At 40.9% G+C, this 15,470-nt stretch overlaps 1 protein-coding gene across 16 annotated transcripts in view; it reads right to left on the reverse strand.

Annotated features, from left to right (window-relative positions):
- The window catches only part of ST3GAL6 (ST3 beta-galactoside alpha-2,3-sialyltransferase 6), a 126,926-nt gene that overhangs the window by 97,555 nt on the left and 13,901 nt on the right, over positions 1 to 15,470 (reverse strand). For 7 of the 16 annotated variants that reach the window (XM_064644309.1, XM_064644314.1, XM_064644301.1 and 4 more), the window contains exons 2-6: positions 9,416 to 9,515; positions 8,577 to 8,645; positions 7,211 to 7,288; positions 5,034 to 5,137; positions 3,662 to 3,725 (exon numbers count right to left, since the gene is read on the reverse strand). In XM_064644309.1, coding sequence (XP_064500379.1) covers positions 3,662 to 3,725; positions 5,034 to 5,137; positions 7,211 to 7,288; positions 8,577 to 8,645; positions 9,416 to 9,515 — 415 coding nt within the window. Of the gene's footprint in view, positions 1 to 3,661; positions 3,726 to 5,033; positions 5,138 to 7,210; positions 7,289 to 8,576; positions 8,646 to 9,415; positions 9,516 to 9,715; positions 9,845 to 10,204; positions 10,272 to 11,340; positions 14,346 to 15,470 lie in introns of those variants that run through there. The other 9 variants (XM_064644310.1, XM_064644313.1, XM_064644311.1 and 6 more) reach the window with 5 other exon arrangements.

The raw sequence follows: 15,470 nt of genomic DNA on the forward strand, positions 1-15,470 counted from the left end.
TAAAGAGATTCTTTATTACACCCTTCCAATTTTTGGCAGAGGCTGTGCTTTAAGAAGCTTCCTCACTGAGTTAATCCTTAGCTATTGAAATAACGCCTTTCAGTCTGGCATACAACTGAAGAGCTCTTTGATTTCTCCTCTCTGCACTGTACAGTCACAATGCACAGGACACATTCAGGGCAGGGAGGGCAAAATAAAACATGAGCTGAACAACTGAGGTTCATTTAGCTACAGAAGCTATGCTGCTGCTCTCAGGTCAAATCCAAACTCTCTTTCCTCTTACTGAAAAATGCAGATCATATTTTTTGTTTGTGATTAAAAGCTAACTACTTGGACAGAAAATGAAGTGAAATTTGAAGTTTGATTAATCTTTTGAACTCCAGTTCGCTTTGTAACATGCATACTCAAAAATAAAGTTATCAGCTGCCTTCAAATACCCCATAAAACATCTAACATTGGTATTTGAACTTTTAAAATGGATAAAGTCAACATGCAGATCAAATATTCTTGGAGAATTGTACATGAATACAGTCAAATACAAACAAACAAATTAGAATCTCTACCAAGCTCAGGGAGTCAAAGCAGTCTAACAGGAAATCTGGCACAAATGTGCCATTTCGGAATCGCCTGCTTTCCTTACCTTCTCTCTACCCCCCCAGTATTCAAGTGTCTTCAGTTACAATAGTAAGTCTAAGTCCCCAGTGACACAGAGTCCACTGACAACAATAGGCAGGGAGGAAAATGATTTATGTAAAAAACAGAACATAATATCACAGAAACTAACATATGACATGGAGATAAAGAATATATAGCAAGGTTGGATTGTATTCAGATACTTAAGTTAAACAAACTGACCTGTACTTACTGCATATCACAGAAGTCAAGACATCAATTTTCAGCAGGCTCTTACTCCCAGATATTTTGCCAACTCCACTTTTTACAAGTCTCCTTCTTCATAATGTTTTCAAATTTAAAACCCCCAAACACTCACCCTTTCTCCAAGTCAATAAATGGACAAGAAGAGAAATAAATTCAGATGTCCTTAAACAACATCAGGTGTGCTACAAGTGAAACATACACTGAAGTGTCGTGTCTGGAGGTTCAGCTTACAACCACCAGCACAACATTCATGACAATAGTCATGAAAAATAGTAAGATCTTGGCTGTAAAAATAGCTATAGTAAAAGTCTGAGTAACTAAGGGGTTGCCTTTAGGTGTTAGAGATCTATTTAAGAGTATAAATGGATCCTGATGCAAACAGCATGGCAACTGATCTCCAATGTCTACATGTACCAGTCACTCAAACCACTACCCTATTCATGTGGTGTACAAGAGCCTCAACCTCAAGGCCAGGTGTTAGTTTACATATTTTGTTTATATGGTAAAGTGCTAAAAGGAACATGTTCCTAGTCTAGAAAAGAAAAATATTGCTAAATGGAAATGTAGCCTTTAAAAGTCAAAAGGCTTGCATCATCCACATTCCACTGAAATACTGTTTCTGTGGAAAAAGAAAAAGATCTCAACCTCAGCTCCTTTAACACACCCCCCCTTATAGTCAGTTGAGGAATGCAAATTATTTCCTTTGAGGTTATTTGGTGAAAGGAGGATGCAGAGGTCACATTTTGTTGACTGAGGATTGTGTAAATGCATTTGTAATAGCTACTGAGCTTAGAGTCCTGAGAATACCCGGAGAGGAACTGAAGTCACAATTGAACTGGAATCAGTGACACTGTTCATTTCCAAACAGTTTTGGAGAACTACACCTTCACAGAGTGAGAACTCGACCTAAGTTTGGAAAATAGCACTATTTGGAAAAAAAATCCTTTGTAGCTCATTATATACAGTTTTACGTAAGTTGTACACAAATACAGCCATAGATTTGGTGCTCATACAGCCTAGTATTTGTTAAAACAGTTTATAGCGGATTCCCCCACCCTGACCAAAAAATTTTAAAAGGGAAATTTGGTTTGTGTTCTGACAAGAAGGCTGAATTAGGCAACAGCCTAATAATTCTGTATTACTGAAGAATGTTGTCTGGATTAATTCCCAAAACGTTTCATTTTAAAAGCAACTGCATCTCAGTGAAACATATACATAAAAGTTCTTCCCTACTACGGTGACTCATGCCCTAAGAGTGCTATACACAAAACCTGATGGATCTAGAAAGAATACAAAGTATGAACTCACTGTGCGCTTGATTTGCTTACCCTACTGCCTATTAAATAGCAATAGCTCTCATTTCGCTTCAGTACCACTGAACTGCATTATTTTTAATAAAATGAAGCATATTTCCCAGAACCATCAAAGGATAAATACCAATTACTTTGCTTCTCATCTACAGGACAAATACATTTAAAAAGTACTATGCTGTACTGGAAGCATCTCTGCTTTACAGCCGGAACAATTACAGAGCTGAACTTATGACTTCAGAAAATTTCTAATACAACATTTGGCACTCCCCTTCAAACTTCAGACAAAAGATGACCTTTTTCAGCCAGTTCTGTATAAATTTCCCCAACTATTACTCTCCTGATAGTAAATGGGGGGAGTACTTTTTTTTCCCCTTTTCTTAAGAATAAACCTGAACATCCTAGAACCAGATACTAAACATGGTGAAAGGACAGAGTACACTAGGCAAAGAAAAAATGGTTATTAAAACCAGTTCTTAGGTGTGAACAGATTCCACCCAAGCTGGATTAAAATGTGATCCTGACGTTTGGCTTGAAGCAGCAATCTTGTATGATCTGAATTAAAAAAACCAAAACCAAGAACAGCCAACTTCAGCCTTATTTGCATTCAGCTCTATTAAGAAGTCTGTGTATTAACATATTTGGCAGGTTGTCAGCCAGTTTGCTAGATTGCAAATCTAATGAGTCATTTGCATCACTTTGTAAACACAGGATTTTAGTCTACTTGCCAACACTACTACAACTACCTCCAAAAATATCCCAACCAAAACCAAACCAAAAAAAACCCCCCAACAAGACACACACACACAGAAAGATCCTCCAAAATCAAACAAAAAATCCTAGCAGAAGTGGCTTCTAACAAGAGGTTTAATCAAGGCAATCTAATCCATGGGAAGCAAGTTATCTAAGGCACCGTCTGCTCCATGCCACACCCTCGTTACTCCAAAAACGCAGGAACAGCCTTTCCTGTCTGCCTATGTCTCTCTCATTCACAAGGGAAGGAAGCTGAGCACATGTACAAAGAAGGGTGTGCAGCAGCCAGAGGATGCAGAGGCACAGGGATATGCATAAGATTTCTTTTACACAGAAGCAGCCATTGGTTTGCACCTGCTTATCTCAAACAGTGTCCATCTTATGCAAATAACGACTCAAAGCGGAGCTCACACTGGGCTTTCAAGAATAAAAAGACACTAAGGAAGATGGGACCACATTCAGCCAGCAAATTCCTAACACACTCACAAAAAGAAATCTCTAAGTTTAAACTCCTTCACAGAAAAATTATTCTTGAATGCTGGTGCTATGTGTGTAAACCCAAGCGTATTTAAATCTCGGAATCGGTTACACAGTCGGTCTGATCTGTATATTGGTTAATTTGGGCAATTTCAGGATAACACCACTGACGTTCCTTTTCAGGTAAGTACCAAATATAAAAAAGGCAATTAACGGAAACAGTATCAAATAAATGAACTCACTTGTCATCTTCATTTGAAAGTCCACAGCTCTCCAGTCTTGAAAGGGCTAAACGAAAAAATTGCTCTAGAAGGCAAATATAAAGAAGATTAATGAAAACATTCAGTATTTGCCAATACAAAAATAAGCATGTCACCCTGACTACAGTATTTTCATACATATTAGTTTTACATTCACTGTGAATAAAAAACTCAACATAAGAATACTTGGAATGTAGGGCCACAGGTCAGTCAATGATGCCAATGAAATTCAGGTTTATCAGAGCTCCTCTCTCAGTTCATCCTGCCCCAGTACTTCCTTGTTGGAAAATATCATGAGATTTGTATAAAAAATAAATCCTAGTTACAGTAAGTAAGAATTGGAAGAATTTCCAAGACCTACATCCTCACTGACTTCGTTTTTTCTTCCACCCACCTTCAGGTGAAACAGAAGCAGCCCTGACCCAAGAGGGGTCATACACGCAGGGACAGTAAAAGTATTACCTATCGTGGAAGACAACATCAAACCAGCCTGTGCTCACTGGCAAAGCTGGGCAGAGGCATCTTCCCAGCCCTCCCTCGGTGGGCAGGCTCCTGATGGACATTCAATTTGCCTCTGAGAGGAAGCCTCAACTCTTTCCCAAATATGCTTTTCCACGCTGTAAACCCAGAGGTGCAGGAAAAATTGCACCATCCCTGTTACGCTCATGCAGGCCAAATCAAGAAATCTAAAGCTGGGACCCGCAGGGTACTTGGAAGGTGCACTATTCAGTGTTAAAAACTTGAGACTTCTAGTGCACCTGTCGCTGGCAGAGCATGGGAAACTGAAAAGTCCTTGACTTAGGGTAAGCACTACTTAGCAACAAGTAAAACATCCATGTGCTAGCAACACTATTCTCATGCTGAATCCAAAACACAGCACTGTACCACGTACTAAGAAGACAATTAACTCTATTCCAGCCAAAACCAGGACAGTAAAAGGAAAATTTCACTACCCCAACCTGAGGACTTCTGCCTCAGTAGGACACTGCATCCCAGTTATCTTAGAGGTGTTGAATGAAGCCCACCAGTTAGTATCTGACCGAGCAAATCACTAGCTAAATATCCTTAGTACTCCAGCTCACATACAAACAAAAGGAAGCTGAATAAGGTCCACTCTTCCTCAGTCCCACCTTTTTGGAGCTCCTCTACTGAGAGGGGCAATCCCAACACTGTGGTTTTTTGTTAGAAACGGAAAGGTGTCACGTCAGAGGGACTAAATGAAACCATTAAGTCACTGCTAGACACCCCCAAAAGAATTGGCATCAGTGAACAGGAAAGACCAGGGCCAGATTTGGGGGGTTTAAAAGACTTTTAGGAATTTCTGTTTAAAAACAAGGTACATGGAAACACTAACCTGCTCTCTTTATTCCATAAGGTAGTTCAAACTTATCGCTCCCTTGGAACTCTGCCACCTTGATAAAATCATTAGCACACAGGAATGGGTATATTTTGTCAACACTGAAAAAGAAAGAAGTTTCAAAAATCCACCTGATGCATCTGCATAAGCAAATAATTCATGCAATTGCTTCGTAAAAAGCTTTCTTTATCCTACTGTTGTAATTTTTATCCTATTACCAGTATCCATTTTTAAAAGAAGGAAATCCATGAACACAGGGAAAGCAAGAAGATGACAGAAAAGGGGAAGATCTTAGAAAATGTGCGTAAAGAGATAAAAAGATTTGTCTGCTAGTGTAAGTTATATAGAGTCATTAAAATCGTCATCAAAACTGTGTGACTGAAAGCACACCATTATATCATATATTCAAGAGAATATATAACCCCAGGAAGACAATGAGTAACTTCAGTTTGAAAAGTACATAACAGAGGCAAGCAAGGAAAATTAAGAGTTAGTATTGTATATGGCAATTTAATAAGTAAGAATGGGATTTGAAACAAGGTGTTTTAACTTGAAAATATCACCTCCTGATTTGAGATGCACTCCCATTCCAAACAATGGCTGTGTTGACATTAATAAGTAGTTTGGGGCAACATGGGTATATCCATATAGCAAAAAAGTATGGAGTTCTCATGTCCACATTACATGCATATTAAGTATTTTTTATTCTGGACTAATTCTGATACGGTCCCATGGATTGAACACTCCTTAGCAGCTGCAGCACATCAGGCACGGTCCTGCAGTGCATCTTCTGGTTTAACCACATATGTGAAAGGAGCCCAGTGCACACATGCCAGGGCTACCCCGGGATGAGAAGCATGACACGAGGGGATCACAAGGAGGTTTGCCTCAAAAGCACATTCTTCCCACAAACCAGAACACGATGGCATGATGCCCTATAAGCATCAAGATAAAAATAATGGGTCACTTCTTTCTTCAAAAGACAGGAACCACAGACAAGGAATATCTCATAGCAGGGAAGTGACTCTTATTACCTTATCTGCCCAGTCTAGGCAAATGAATGAACAGTAGACACAAACGTCACATGCTACCATGCCCTTGGCTTCACCTTTGAATTAACTAAGCACACACTTACTGTACTGGTTGACTTTGTAGTGATCCTGCACACTAGGTCTTACATTATAATGTTAACACAGAAATATACAGTCATGAGAAAACCTAGTGCTAATCATAAAAACCCCCACCCACCACAGTTGTTTTTCCATGAAGAATATTAAGAGCTGTTAAGAAAACCTTTGCTCTCAGTTTCACAAACCAAGTATTTTCTTCTTCTTCTTTACCAACCACATATTCAGAAGATACTAACAATAAAAAGGAAAAAAAAAACCAAACTACAAAACACCACAGCCCACACACCAAGAACTGGGCCAGAGGTTAACTAAGCAAGACCAACTAACTTCAAGACATGATGCACTAAACACTCATACTAAATTTAGTAACTTGCCTCACTGTTCAGAAGCAGCTGGTAACCTTAGACATAATAAATAATTTACCTACTGCAAAGAGATTCTTAATTCTAGCTCTGGTTCCTTTCCAACAAATAATTCTGCAAGGTTAGAAATCCTTTCAACCTCCCCAGGCTATTACCAAAGTGCACAGAACAGATCTTCAGCTCATGCAAATTGTCTCAGTAAAGGAGCTACAGAAATGTACGAAAGACTTTGCCCTAGCTCTGTGTGTAGCTTCTTGCTGGGCACCTCTGAGTTCATTCCTGCACCCTTGCTGAGCACCAGTGATCCTGCTGTGCCCAACACACAGACAGCCTGGGCACAATTCATGGGCGAGGGGAACTCGGATCACCTCCCTGGACCAGGAGCTAACCAAAACTCACAGACTACAAGTCTGCTTTGGGTAGGACAAATTTTACACCCTTCCGTGTTCTTTAAAAAGAAACAACGTGATAGACACATTTTCTTGTACACAAAAAGTACCAGGGGAAAAAGAAAAGCCATGGTGTCTTTGTGCAGAACTTTAGGACTTCTTCAGCCAGGCCTTAGTCTAAACATCTTACCAAGCTTTCTCGAGGCATTACTCAATGTTTGCTCCAAAACATGTAAATAGCCCAATCAGCACAGCCTTTCCTTCCCCCCCCCCAGTTCCCACAGAAGACTCACCCCAGTAAAGATTCAAATGCTGGTTTCAGGAGACAAGTGTCCAGCGCGCTCCTTCTCTCCACAGCTGTAGGTGGCAGCCTGCAAAAGAAGAATTTCAAACAAATAGTAAGAACAGGAATGGGTTGCAGAAACAAGGTAGGGAAACTTGGACAAACTAAAGTAGTAAGAGCTGATTACTGAGCTAATGTCACACCAAATTTTCATGACTCCCTCTGCCTGTGTTGTAAAGACAGAACTTCCTTGTTGCAGCACAACCACTTTTACTAGTAAAGGCTTTTATCTCACAGTGCTGTTCCAAAGGGTCTGTAACCTCCCTTGCTCAGCAAGTATCAAAGCAGGCATAACCAGAGCAGAGAACTCAGGCCCACCTCCAGAGAAGCAGGACACACAGGCTGAATCACCCCTGCAGCCATACAAGATGGCATCCCCAGTGCTCCTCAGAGAAGAGATGGAGTCTTGTTTGGAGAGGGAAACAGACAGCACTACATAGGGTACTTTAAGGAAAATGAGATTCTTTGGGGATAAGTCATTCCTCTCATAAGAAGGCTAAGACTTACACACCTAAGCACATTCCCGCCTTGGTGATTTAGCCCAATTAATCACAAATATGAAGCCCAGAAGGGAAGGTAAAGTTCAATGTGAGCAACGTGTGCATCTGGGCTGCATTAAGAACAGAAGGATGAAACCACTGCATTAGAACCATAAGTCAAACAGACCATTAAGGTTAGTTGCTTTTGGTAACCTCAAGTTGTCATGTGAATACTGACACTGAGAAAGCACCCTGTAAAATCTATCAGCTCTCAACACCTTGCTGCTTCCCAGCATCAGCCTCACAGATGGCATTTTGCAGCATGGCTTCAGAGAGAACAGATGACTGCTTTTAAGCTTTAACATAGGTGCTCATTAGTCCCACAAACCTAACTGCAGGAATTCACTAGCACAAGATCTGCTTATATAGGCACTTGCACTTCGCAAGTAAAACACACCTCTGATTTAATAAATTTTAAGCACAAAAGTTGCCCTCTTAGCTCTGCTGATTTTATTCAGGTATAATTCAGAGCTGCAAAAAATTTGGAAAGTGTAAACCGATGTCCTTCCAACAATTCACTGTTTGTTATAGACAGTCATTGGAAGTGGCCATTAATATTAAACAAACACTGGAAACATGACGTAAGACAAATTTCTTTCTGACAGACATGTTACCATTGTGTTCATAACAGAAACAGCCACCAGACACAGCTGTACAATAACCAACTGAACAGGGAGCCTATGGACAAAGGCTACAGATTTTAGCCTCAATCCCTCCCACCTGCCCAAAAACCAACCAAAAATAAAACCCACAAAAATACTCAACTGCTGAACTTACTGGGTAACTCCACTAGTCTCATAGGAAGGAGAAGCCCCCACAGAGGAAGTCTGTCCATAAAAGCTAATCCTGCAAAAAGGGAAATTTCATAACAGTGTGGTTTGCTGTGAACAGAAACCACAATAGAAAGCTATTTGTATCAACTGTATGCTATAAACAAGATAAAAGGAGGCATATCAATCACTACTTTTAAAAGCTATCACTATTATCTTCATAACACTCTGGTCAGTCCTGGTCACAGCTGTGTAAATGCCAGTGGAAACTCAACTTCTTCAAATAAGTGCCCTGAATTTTAGGTCCCAAGCCACTTGTTCTGTGAGCCTGGAGACAGTGAAGGGTCACTGCCCACAAGGGTTGCCACTGGGCCTCAACAAATTTCAGCTCTGCAAAAGGTGCCCACCACACCTGCAGTTATTCCCATGAGCAGAGAAGGCCTCTCCTACGTCACTTATCAGACACTTAAAGAACAAACTGACACTAAACACGCATGGGGTACAGGGAGATATGGACACATGACACACAGAGATAAGGTATCTCCTCACCTGAACACCCGTTTTCATGAACCTCAGAGGGGTTCCCTATCTGTGAGGTCCTGACCTCTCCATACAATCAGGCTCAAATTGATTACTAGGTTTAAAAGTGACACAAGGGGAGACAGGACAGAATGATCATATTGATTCCCTTACAGTACAAAAAAAACCCAGACACAAAACAAACACACAGAGACAGAGTAGTAATGACTTCTGTTGATCACTGGTAAACAGTTAAAGAGCAACACAGCAACTCACAGCCACATCTCTCATACAGCCATGAGGTGTCTGAACAAAACATCACCATACCAGTAGAGGTTATTTCTCCACAGATTTCCATGCAGTATACCATACATAACAGCAGCAGCCAGGATAAAAAACAGAAGAATTCGTTTCATGACTGGGAGACCTGAAACACAAGAAAAACAAAACAAGAAATTTAAACCCAAGATAAGCTATTACATGAACTTTTCTAAAGCATCTGGAAACCTACAAAAGGAAGGTATTATTATTACAGCCATTCTCCACCACCACAGATCTGACTGGAGATCACTCCACTTTGACTTTTCACACACCAGAGACAGGAGCTGAACGCTGCTTTGCACCTACCACATGTGCCCACACTGCACAGAAGCTCTGAGAGGGGTTCACTCCAGGTTCTCTCTGAAGACACGAGAGGAAGATGGGCTCTTCCAGAAGCACATCAAGAGTAGAAACTCTTTTCTGTTCACTGGCAGCCCAACCAAACTAGACTCTTGGGTCAGCAGCTGGCCTTTATAGGCACCTACGCTTCTCCCCCTTCTTGTGCCACACGCTATCTCTTTCCATAATTACACAGTTAAACAAGCATTGGCACTCTCCAGGAGGTAGATAGGCTGATGAAACAGAACAGGGTACGAGCTGCCACAAATTTCTACCAGCTTTTTTAGGATGACTGAATGTTCTTGAAGTCCAGTTTTGACATTTAAAATTGCACTGAAGCTACTTGCTTATGCCTGCACAGCCTCCAGTCCTGACATAGGCCAAACTTCATTGCTCAAGTGACAGAAAAATGTTACTTTCAAACATTGCTAAGTGAGGAAGAAAAGTTAAACTTACTAAGTTATGGAAAAATATCAGCAAAAGTGTTCATTTCTCAAACAGAGCTTGCACCTCATTGCAGAGTCTGGTAAAAAAAAAAGAGAAACATCAGAAATGCATGCATCTGGCAAGACATACCGAGGGAAAATCAAGTTCTGTATTGCTCACATGCTAGACAGTGAGCTGCCTTTTCAGTAGCTATGAATGAACTGTTGTTGGTCAATCTCATGAAAGTCCAAAATAGCCATTCTGGCCACAAGTTACTGGGGAAATTTACTTGACAGCTATGGCCTCGCACTATTTTCACTCCTTCCCCATCACAGTAAGCAGGTTCAAACCACACAATGCATATATACCTACCTGCCTATCTGCGTTTTAAAGGGAACATAACAAACAGCTGTCCAGTAAAATAAGTCATATCCAAACATACTGCTGCATTTTCCAAGAGCAAAACATCTGCCTTTATGGCTCATTCTTTTGACTTTTTTTTTCTTAAAATTTTTCTTCTTTTTAACTCTGTTTTGCTTTTTAGAGTATTTAGAGTTGCTGCTATTTTAAACAGCCCCATGGCAATAAAACTATAGGTGGATATAGTTCAAGTGATTTATAGCAATATGCTGTATGCTAGTAATATCTTGATATCCCACCTTAAAGGCCAAGAAACTGCTGGAGAGCTTTTTTATTATTAGAAACTGACAAGCAAATTACTGCCACTCGTGTATCTTTATCCCTGAGGAAATACCTGACAGTGAACTATTTGTTACATTTACTTGAGTGTAAGAACCCACCACTTCTTTATTCTTTTATCACCTATATTCTTCACCAGGCTTTAGTAGTAGAGTCAGAGATACCAGTAACAAAGCCATGCAACAAACAAGGCAGAATCTAGCAAGCTTAAGTATGTTCTCCAGGCTATCCTACCCTGTTCTAGACAAAACATTCATAGGCTGCAGCTGTTGCAACTTCAACCTTTCAGGCCTCCTTGGGAATTAGCACTGCTTCCCTTCAGCTCCAACTCCCATGATGCTTCTTGAAGGGTCACTGCAAATTTGTCTTGACAGTCACTTTCAACTTTTAGCACAATCTCTTTGTTTTAGCAATAATTCTGTAAGAATCATTCCCTAAAAGTGCAATAACTTTACAAGAAAACTCACCTACTGAGTTCAGTCAAGTGTCATTAACAGCAATCAGCTCATAATCCTGAGTGCCATCACACAGCACGTACAGGACAACCGAGGGATCAGGCCCAGCCTGCATGGGTTTAGGAAAGGCAGGTCCTGCTTGACCAACCTGATCTCCTTGTATAACAGGGTGTCCTGCATGAAGGATGAGGGAAAGGCTGTGTATGCTGTCTACCCAGACCTTTGTAAAGCTTAGACATCATTTCCTACAGCACTCTCTTAGACAAATTGGCTGTTCATGACTTGGATGGGTGTGCTCTCCACTGGATTAAAAACTGGCTGGCTGGCCAAGCCCAAGTAGAGGTGGTGGAGTTACATCCAACAATCACTAATGGGGTTCCCCAGGGCTCAGCGTTCAGACCAGTCCTGTCTAATATCTTTAAAAGCAAGATATGGTCTGGACAAGGAGATAGGGTGCACTCTGTCACTCTGCAGACAACACAGAGCTGGGTGGGAGTGTTGATGTGCTGGAGGATAGGAGGGCTCTGCAGAGGTATCTGGACAGATCAGAAGGATGGGCCAAGGCCAATGCTATAATGTTCAATAGGGCCAAGTGTCAGGTCCTGTTCTTGGCTCACAACTCCCATGCAGTGCTACAGGCTTGGGGCAGTTGCTGGAAAATTGCCTGATGGAAAAGGCCCTGGGGGTGCTGTTTGACAGCAGCTGAACACGAGTCATCAGTGTGCTCAGGGGGCCAAGACGACCAATAGTATCCTGTCTTGGATCACAAACAGTGTGCTCAGCAGGACCAGGGAAGCGATTGTCCCTCTGTACTCAGCACTGGTGATGCCACATCTTGAATTCTGTGTTCAGTTTTGGGCCGAGAACAAAGACACCAACGTGCCAGAGCACATCCGAGAAAGGCAGAGTTGCTGAAGAGTTTGGAGAAGAGGCTCAGTGGGGACCTTATTGCTCTCCCCAACTACTTCAGTGGGGGGGTGTGGTGAGGTGGGAGTCTGTCTCTTCTCCCAGGCAACAAGTCAAAACATAATAGGAAATGGCCCCGAGTTGTGCCAGAGGAGGTTTAGATTGGATATTAGGAAAACTATTTTCACTGAAAGAGTTGTTAATCATTGGAACAGGTTGCCTAGGGAAGCGGCTGAGTCACCATCTCTGGAGGTATTTAAAAGTCATGTATATGTGGCCCTTAGGAACATGGTTGACAGGTAGATGTGGCAGTGCTGGGCTAATGTTTGGACTCCCTGGTCTTATGTGATTCTATGATTTACTGCACTTTAGTTTTTTTCCTTTCACTGTCAGTATCTTTACCACCTCCTGCTTTGCAAAGGTTGGCCAAAACATCCCACTAAAGTGAAAATCAACTGTTTACTTTTTACTCCCTAATTCAATCAATGCAAACTTCAGTTAAACAGAACATAAGAAAGCAGCTCTTCAGATAAAGTTGCTAAATTAACAACTGATTAAATTGCTCATTTTGGTGACTTCAGTGTAAGAAAGAACCTTGCTGAAGAGTCAGATCAAGCTACAAAACAGAGAAAAGACAAGACAAAGCTGCCCATGAAGAGTCTTTTCGAAACAAAAATATTATTCGTAACAGTATTATTCACAGGGGGGGGAAACTGTTCCACTTGAAATATTTATAAAGCTGTGAGTACAGCCTAGAAAGAAAAAAATCATTGAAACAAGAGAACATAAGTCAGCAGCATTCTTCCAAAGAATCACAAGGGACCTGTAACAACCTTCAGTGTCTTATGTAGGACACTCAGCCCCAGCACACACATGCTAATGGGTCCACCCCAGCTCCAAACAACCCATCATTAAGAGCGTACCTAACTCAGCTCTCAGAAAGATAAAATGGTCTTTAATTATACAAGTGTCTCCTCACCATCCCATCCCCCGGTGCCTGGCTTCATTCCCTGTTTGAAGAGAGAGTTCTGTAGTCAAGAAAGACGATCTTCTTAGTGAAGACTTTCTTAATCTGGTTTAGTAAACAAAACCATTGCCTTGTTTACAGAAGAAATTATTCTGTGTGTATTTTAATGGTGACAGAATTTTCCAGCTTTCCCTTCCTATTTTAAAACAGCTGAGTGTTACAGAAAGTTAACCAAAGGAAAACATATTCCTACGATGCAGATACTGCACTAGAGAATTCCCACAGTTAGAGATGCAAGAGAACAGGCAATTTGAGAAGACACAGTTCGGATGTAAAACAACAATCCCAACTTATTTATGTCGATACAACAGTCGGCATGTTGATTTAAGCCCATCAACCCAAATGGCAGAGGTCATGGTGCCCTTAGGTCAATGTCAATCAGGATTAAGCGAAACAAGGAGGACAAAGCTGAAACTCAACTATTCAGTTCCCCCCTCCTTATAAAAAGCCTACAGTGACCTCCTCAATGGAAGGAGCAAGGAGCACAGCCTGATGATCACGGTGTTAGCTGGTCAGCTTTCTGAAAGCAAGCAAGCAAGCAATGGGATGTATGTTGCAAAAGACTGATGGGCGTTTTTTAGTAAGAATCTAAGCTAACTTCTGTGGCTCTATTTCCTACCTCTCCCAAAGCAGAGCTACAATTACAGAATTAGACAAGACTGACTTTGTTATAGTATTAAGAGACCTCAGTGATCAGCCTGTATCTCCTACTGAGAGAAAGATCTGCCTCAGCTCCCATCAACCCACCAGAAAGACTGATTTGGGTATATGAGCAATTAGCTATATAAGACCTGAGGCTAATATTTTCTGCCCCTGGTGGAAGTGGGGAACCCAAACCCACACCCTTGTCAGAGCTGCATCTTTATTCTGGTACAGTGTGGTGGAATCTGGTATGAGCCACTATCTCAGAGCCTCTGTTTATCCTCCAACTTACATATGCTATTGATGCAGCCATGCCACAGAATAAAATAACCCCACAGGAATCTACAGCTGTTGGACTGGGGAATCAAACGACCACACTATGATCACCTTTTTTTCCATAATTTTTATTATTCCTTTTACTTTATTCCTTAAAAATTAGGTTGTTAATAACATAATGCAGTAGGCTTTTCCATTTGTCCTATGTATTTTGTAAAGCACCTTTGACTACTACTAAAGTAGAGAGTTAATAATATTTAACTAAAAAGTGGTTACTAATAAAGTAAATACTACTCATCTTAAAACAATCTTGAACTGTTACAAGACTAGGTAACTTCTCACAACTGTAATTAACTGACAGCCTGAAAATGTCAGCTCGCTCAGACCTCAAATTCCTAAGCCTTGTGTTGTGGGGGAGGAAGTAAGCTTGAAAATGTGCCTTAAGCAGACCTTGAAATTTAAAGCGACAGCAGAAAAAGAACATAAAAACCTAACAAAAATTTTCAAAGAAACATTGGGATTTTTAAGATGTAGTCAGTATTTTGTGGGTTTGCTTGTGATCACCACTTGCAGCACTGCTTCCTTTTTTTCAGGGCATAGCACATGCCTGGTGAAACAACTATGCAGCAAAAGGACAACTAAAGAAGGAGTTTTCTCACGTCATCATCTTTCTCAGGTTAAGCTGTCAAAACATGAGCACATTATGGCACATATTTCTTCTGCCAAATCTAACCACTACTCATCATTCAGTCTTCTAGTTCAGTTCTTGCTCTATGTGTGTGCATGGTTCATTGATTGTATAGCACTGCTGTAGAGTTTTAAAGGTACTGAAGTGCTGACTCAGTCTACTGCCTTCCCTCACATGCACCTGAAATTCTCATGGTTTCCAATACTCTTTCTGATTTTATTAAGAAACAGACGTCCTCGGAAATACTGTTTAAATGAGATACATTAGGTTATCCTAGCAAAGTGGCTCGGAATTAAAACTGCATTTCTAACTCTCCAACAACAGACTTGGTTTTGAAATTGTAAGTCTAAATCATCTTAACTGGAAAAGATTCTTGCTAACCTGTCCTGCCTCACACCAAATCATAGCAGTTAGTCCTGTTTCTGAAAGTCTGCACAAACTATGACACCAAAAACCTCAAGGTTTTACTGTGTCAAAATGTCATTGGGGACTTCCACCATTACACCACACACATTTTGAACTGCAGACAAAGTTGTCTTTCCTGCACTGGAAGGTAAGATGTTTTCAGGTTCTTTCTGTCCTAATTTCTTTCAACAATATAGG

Source organism: Pseudopipra pipra, chromosome 2 (genome assembly GCF_036250125.1).
Source record: "Pseudopipra pipra isolate bDixPip1 chromosome 2, bDixPip1.hap1, whole genome shotgun sequence".
Taxonomy (NCBI): Eukaryota; Metazoa; Chordata; class Aves; order Passeriformes; family Pipridae; genus Pseudopipra; species Pseudopipra pipra.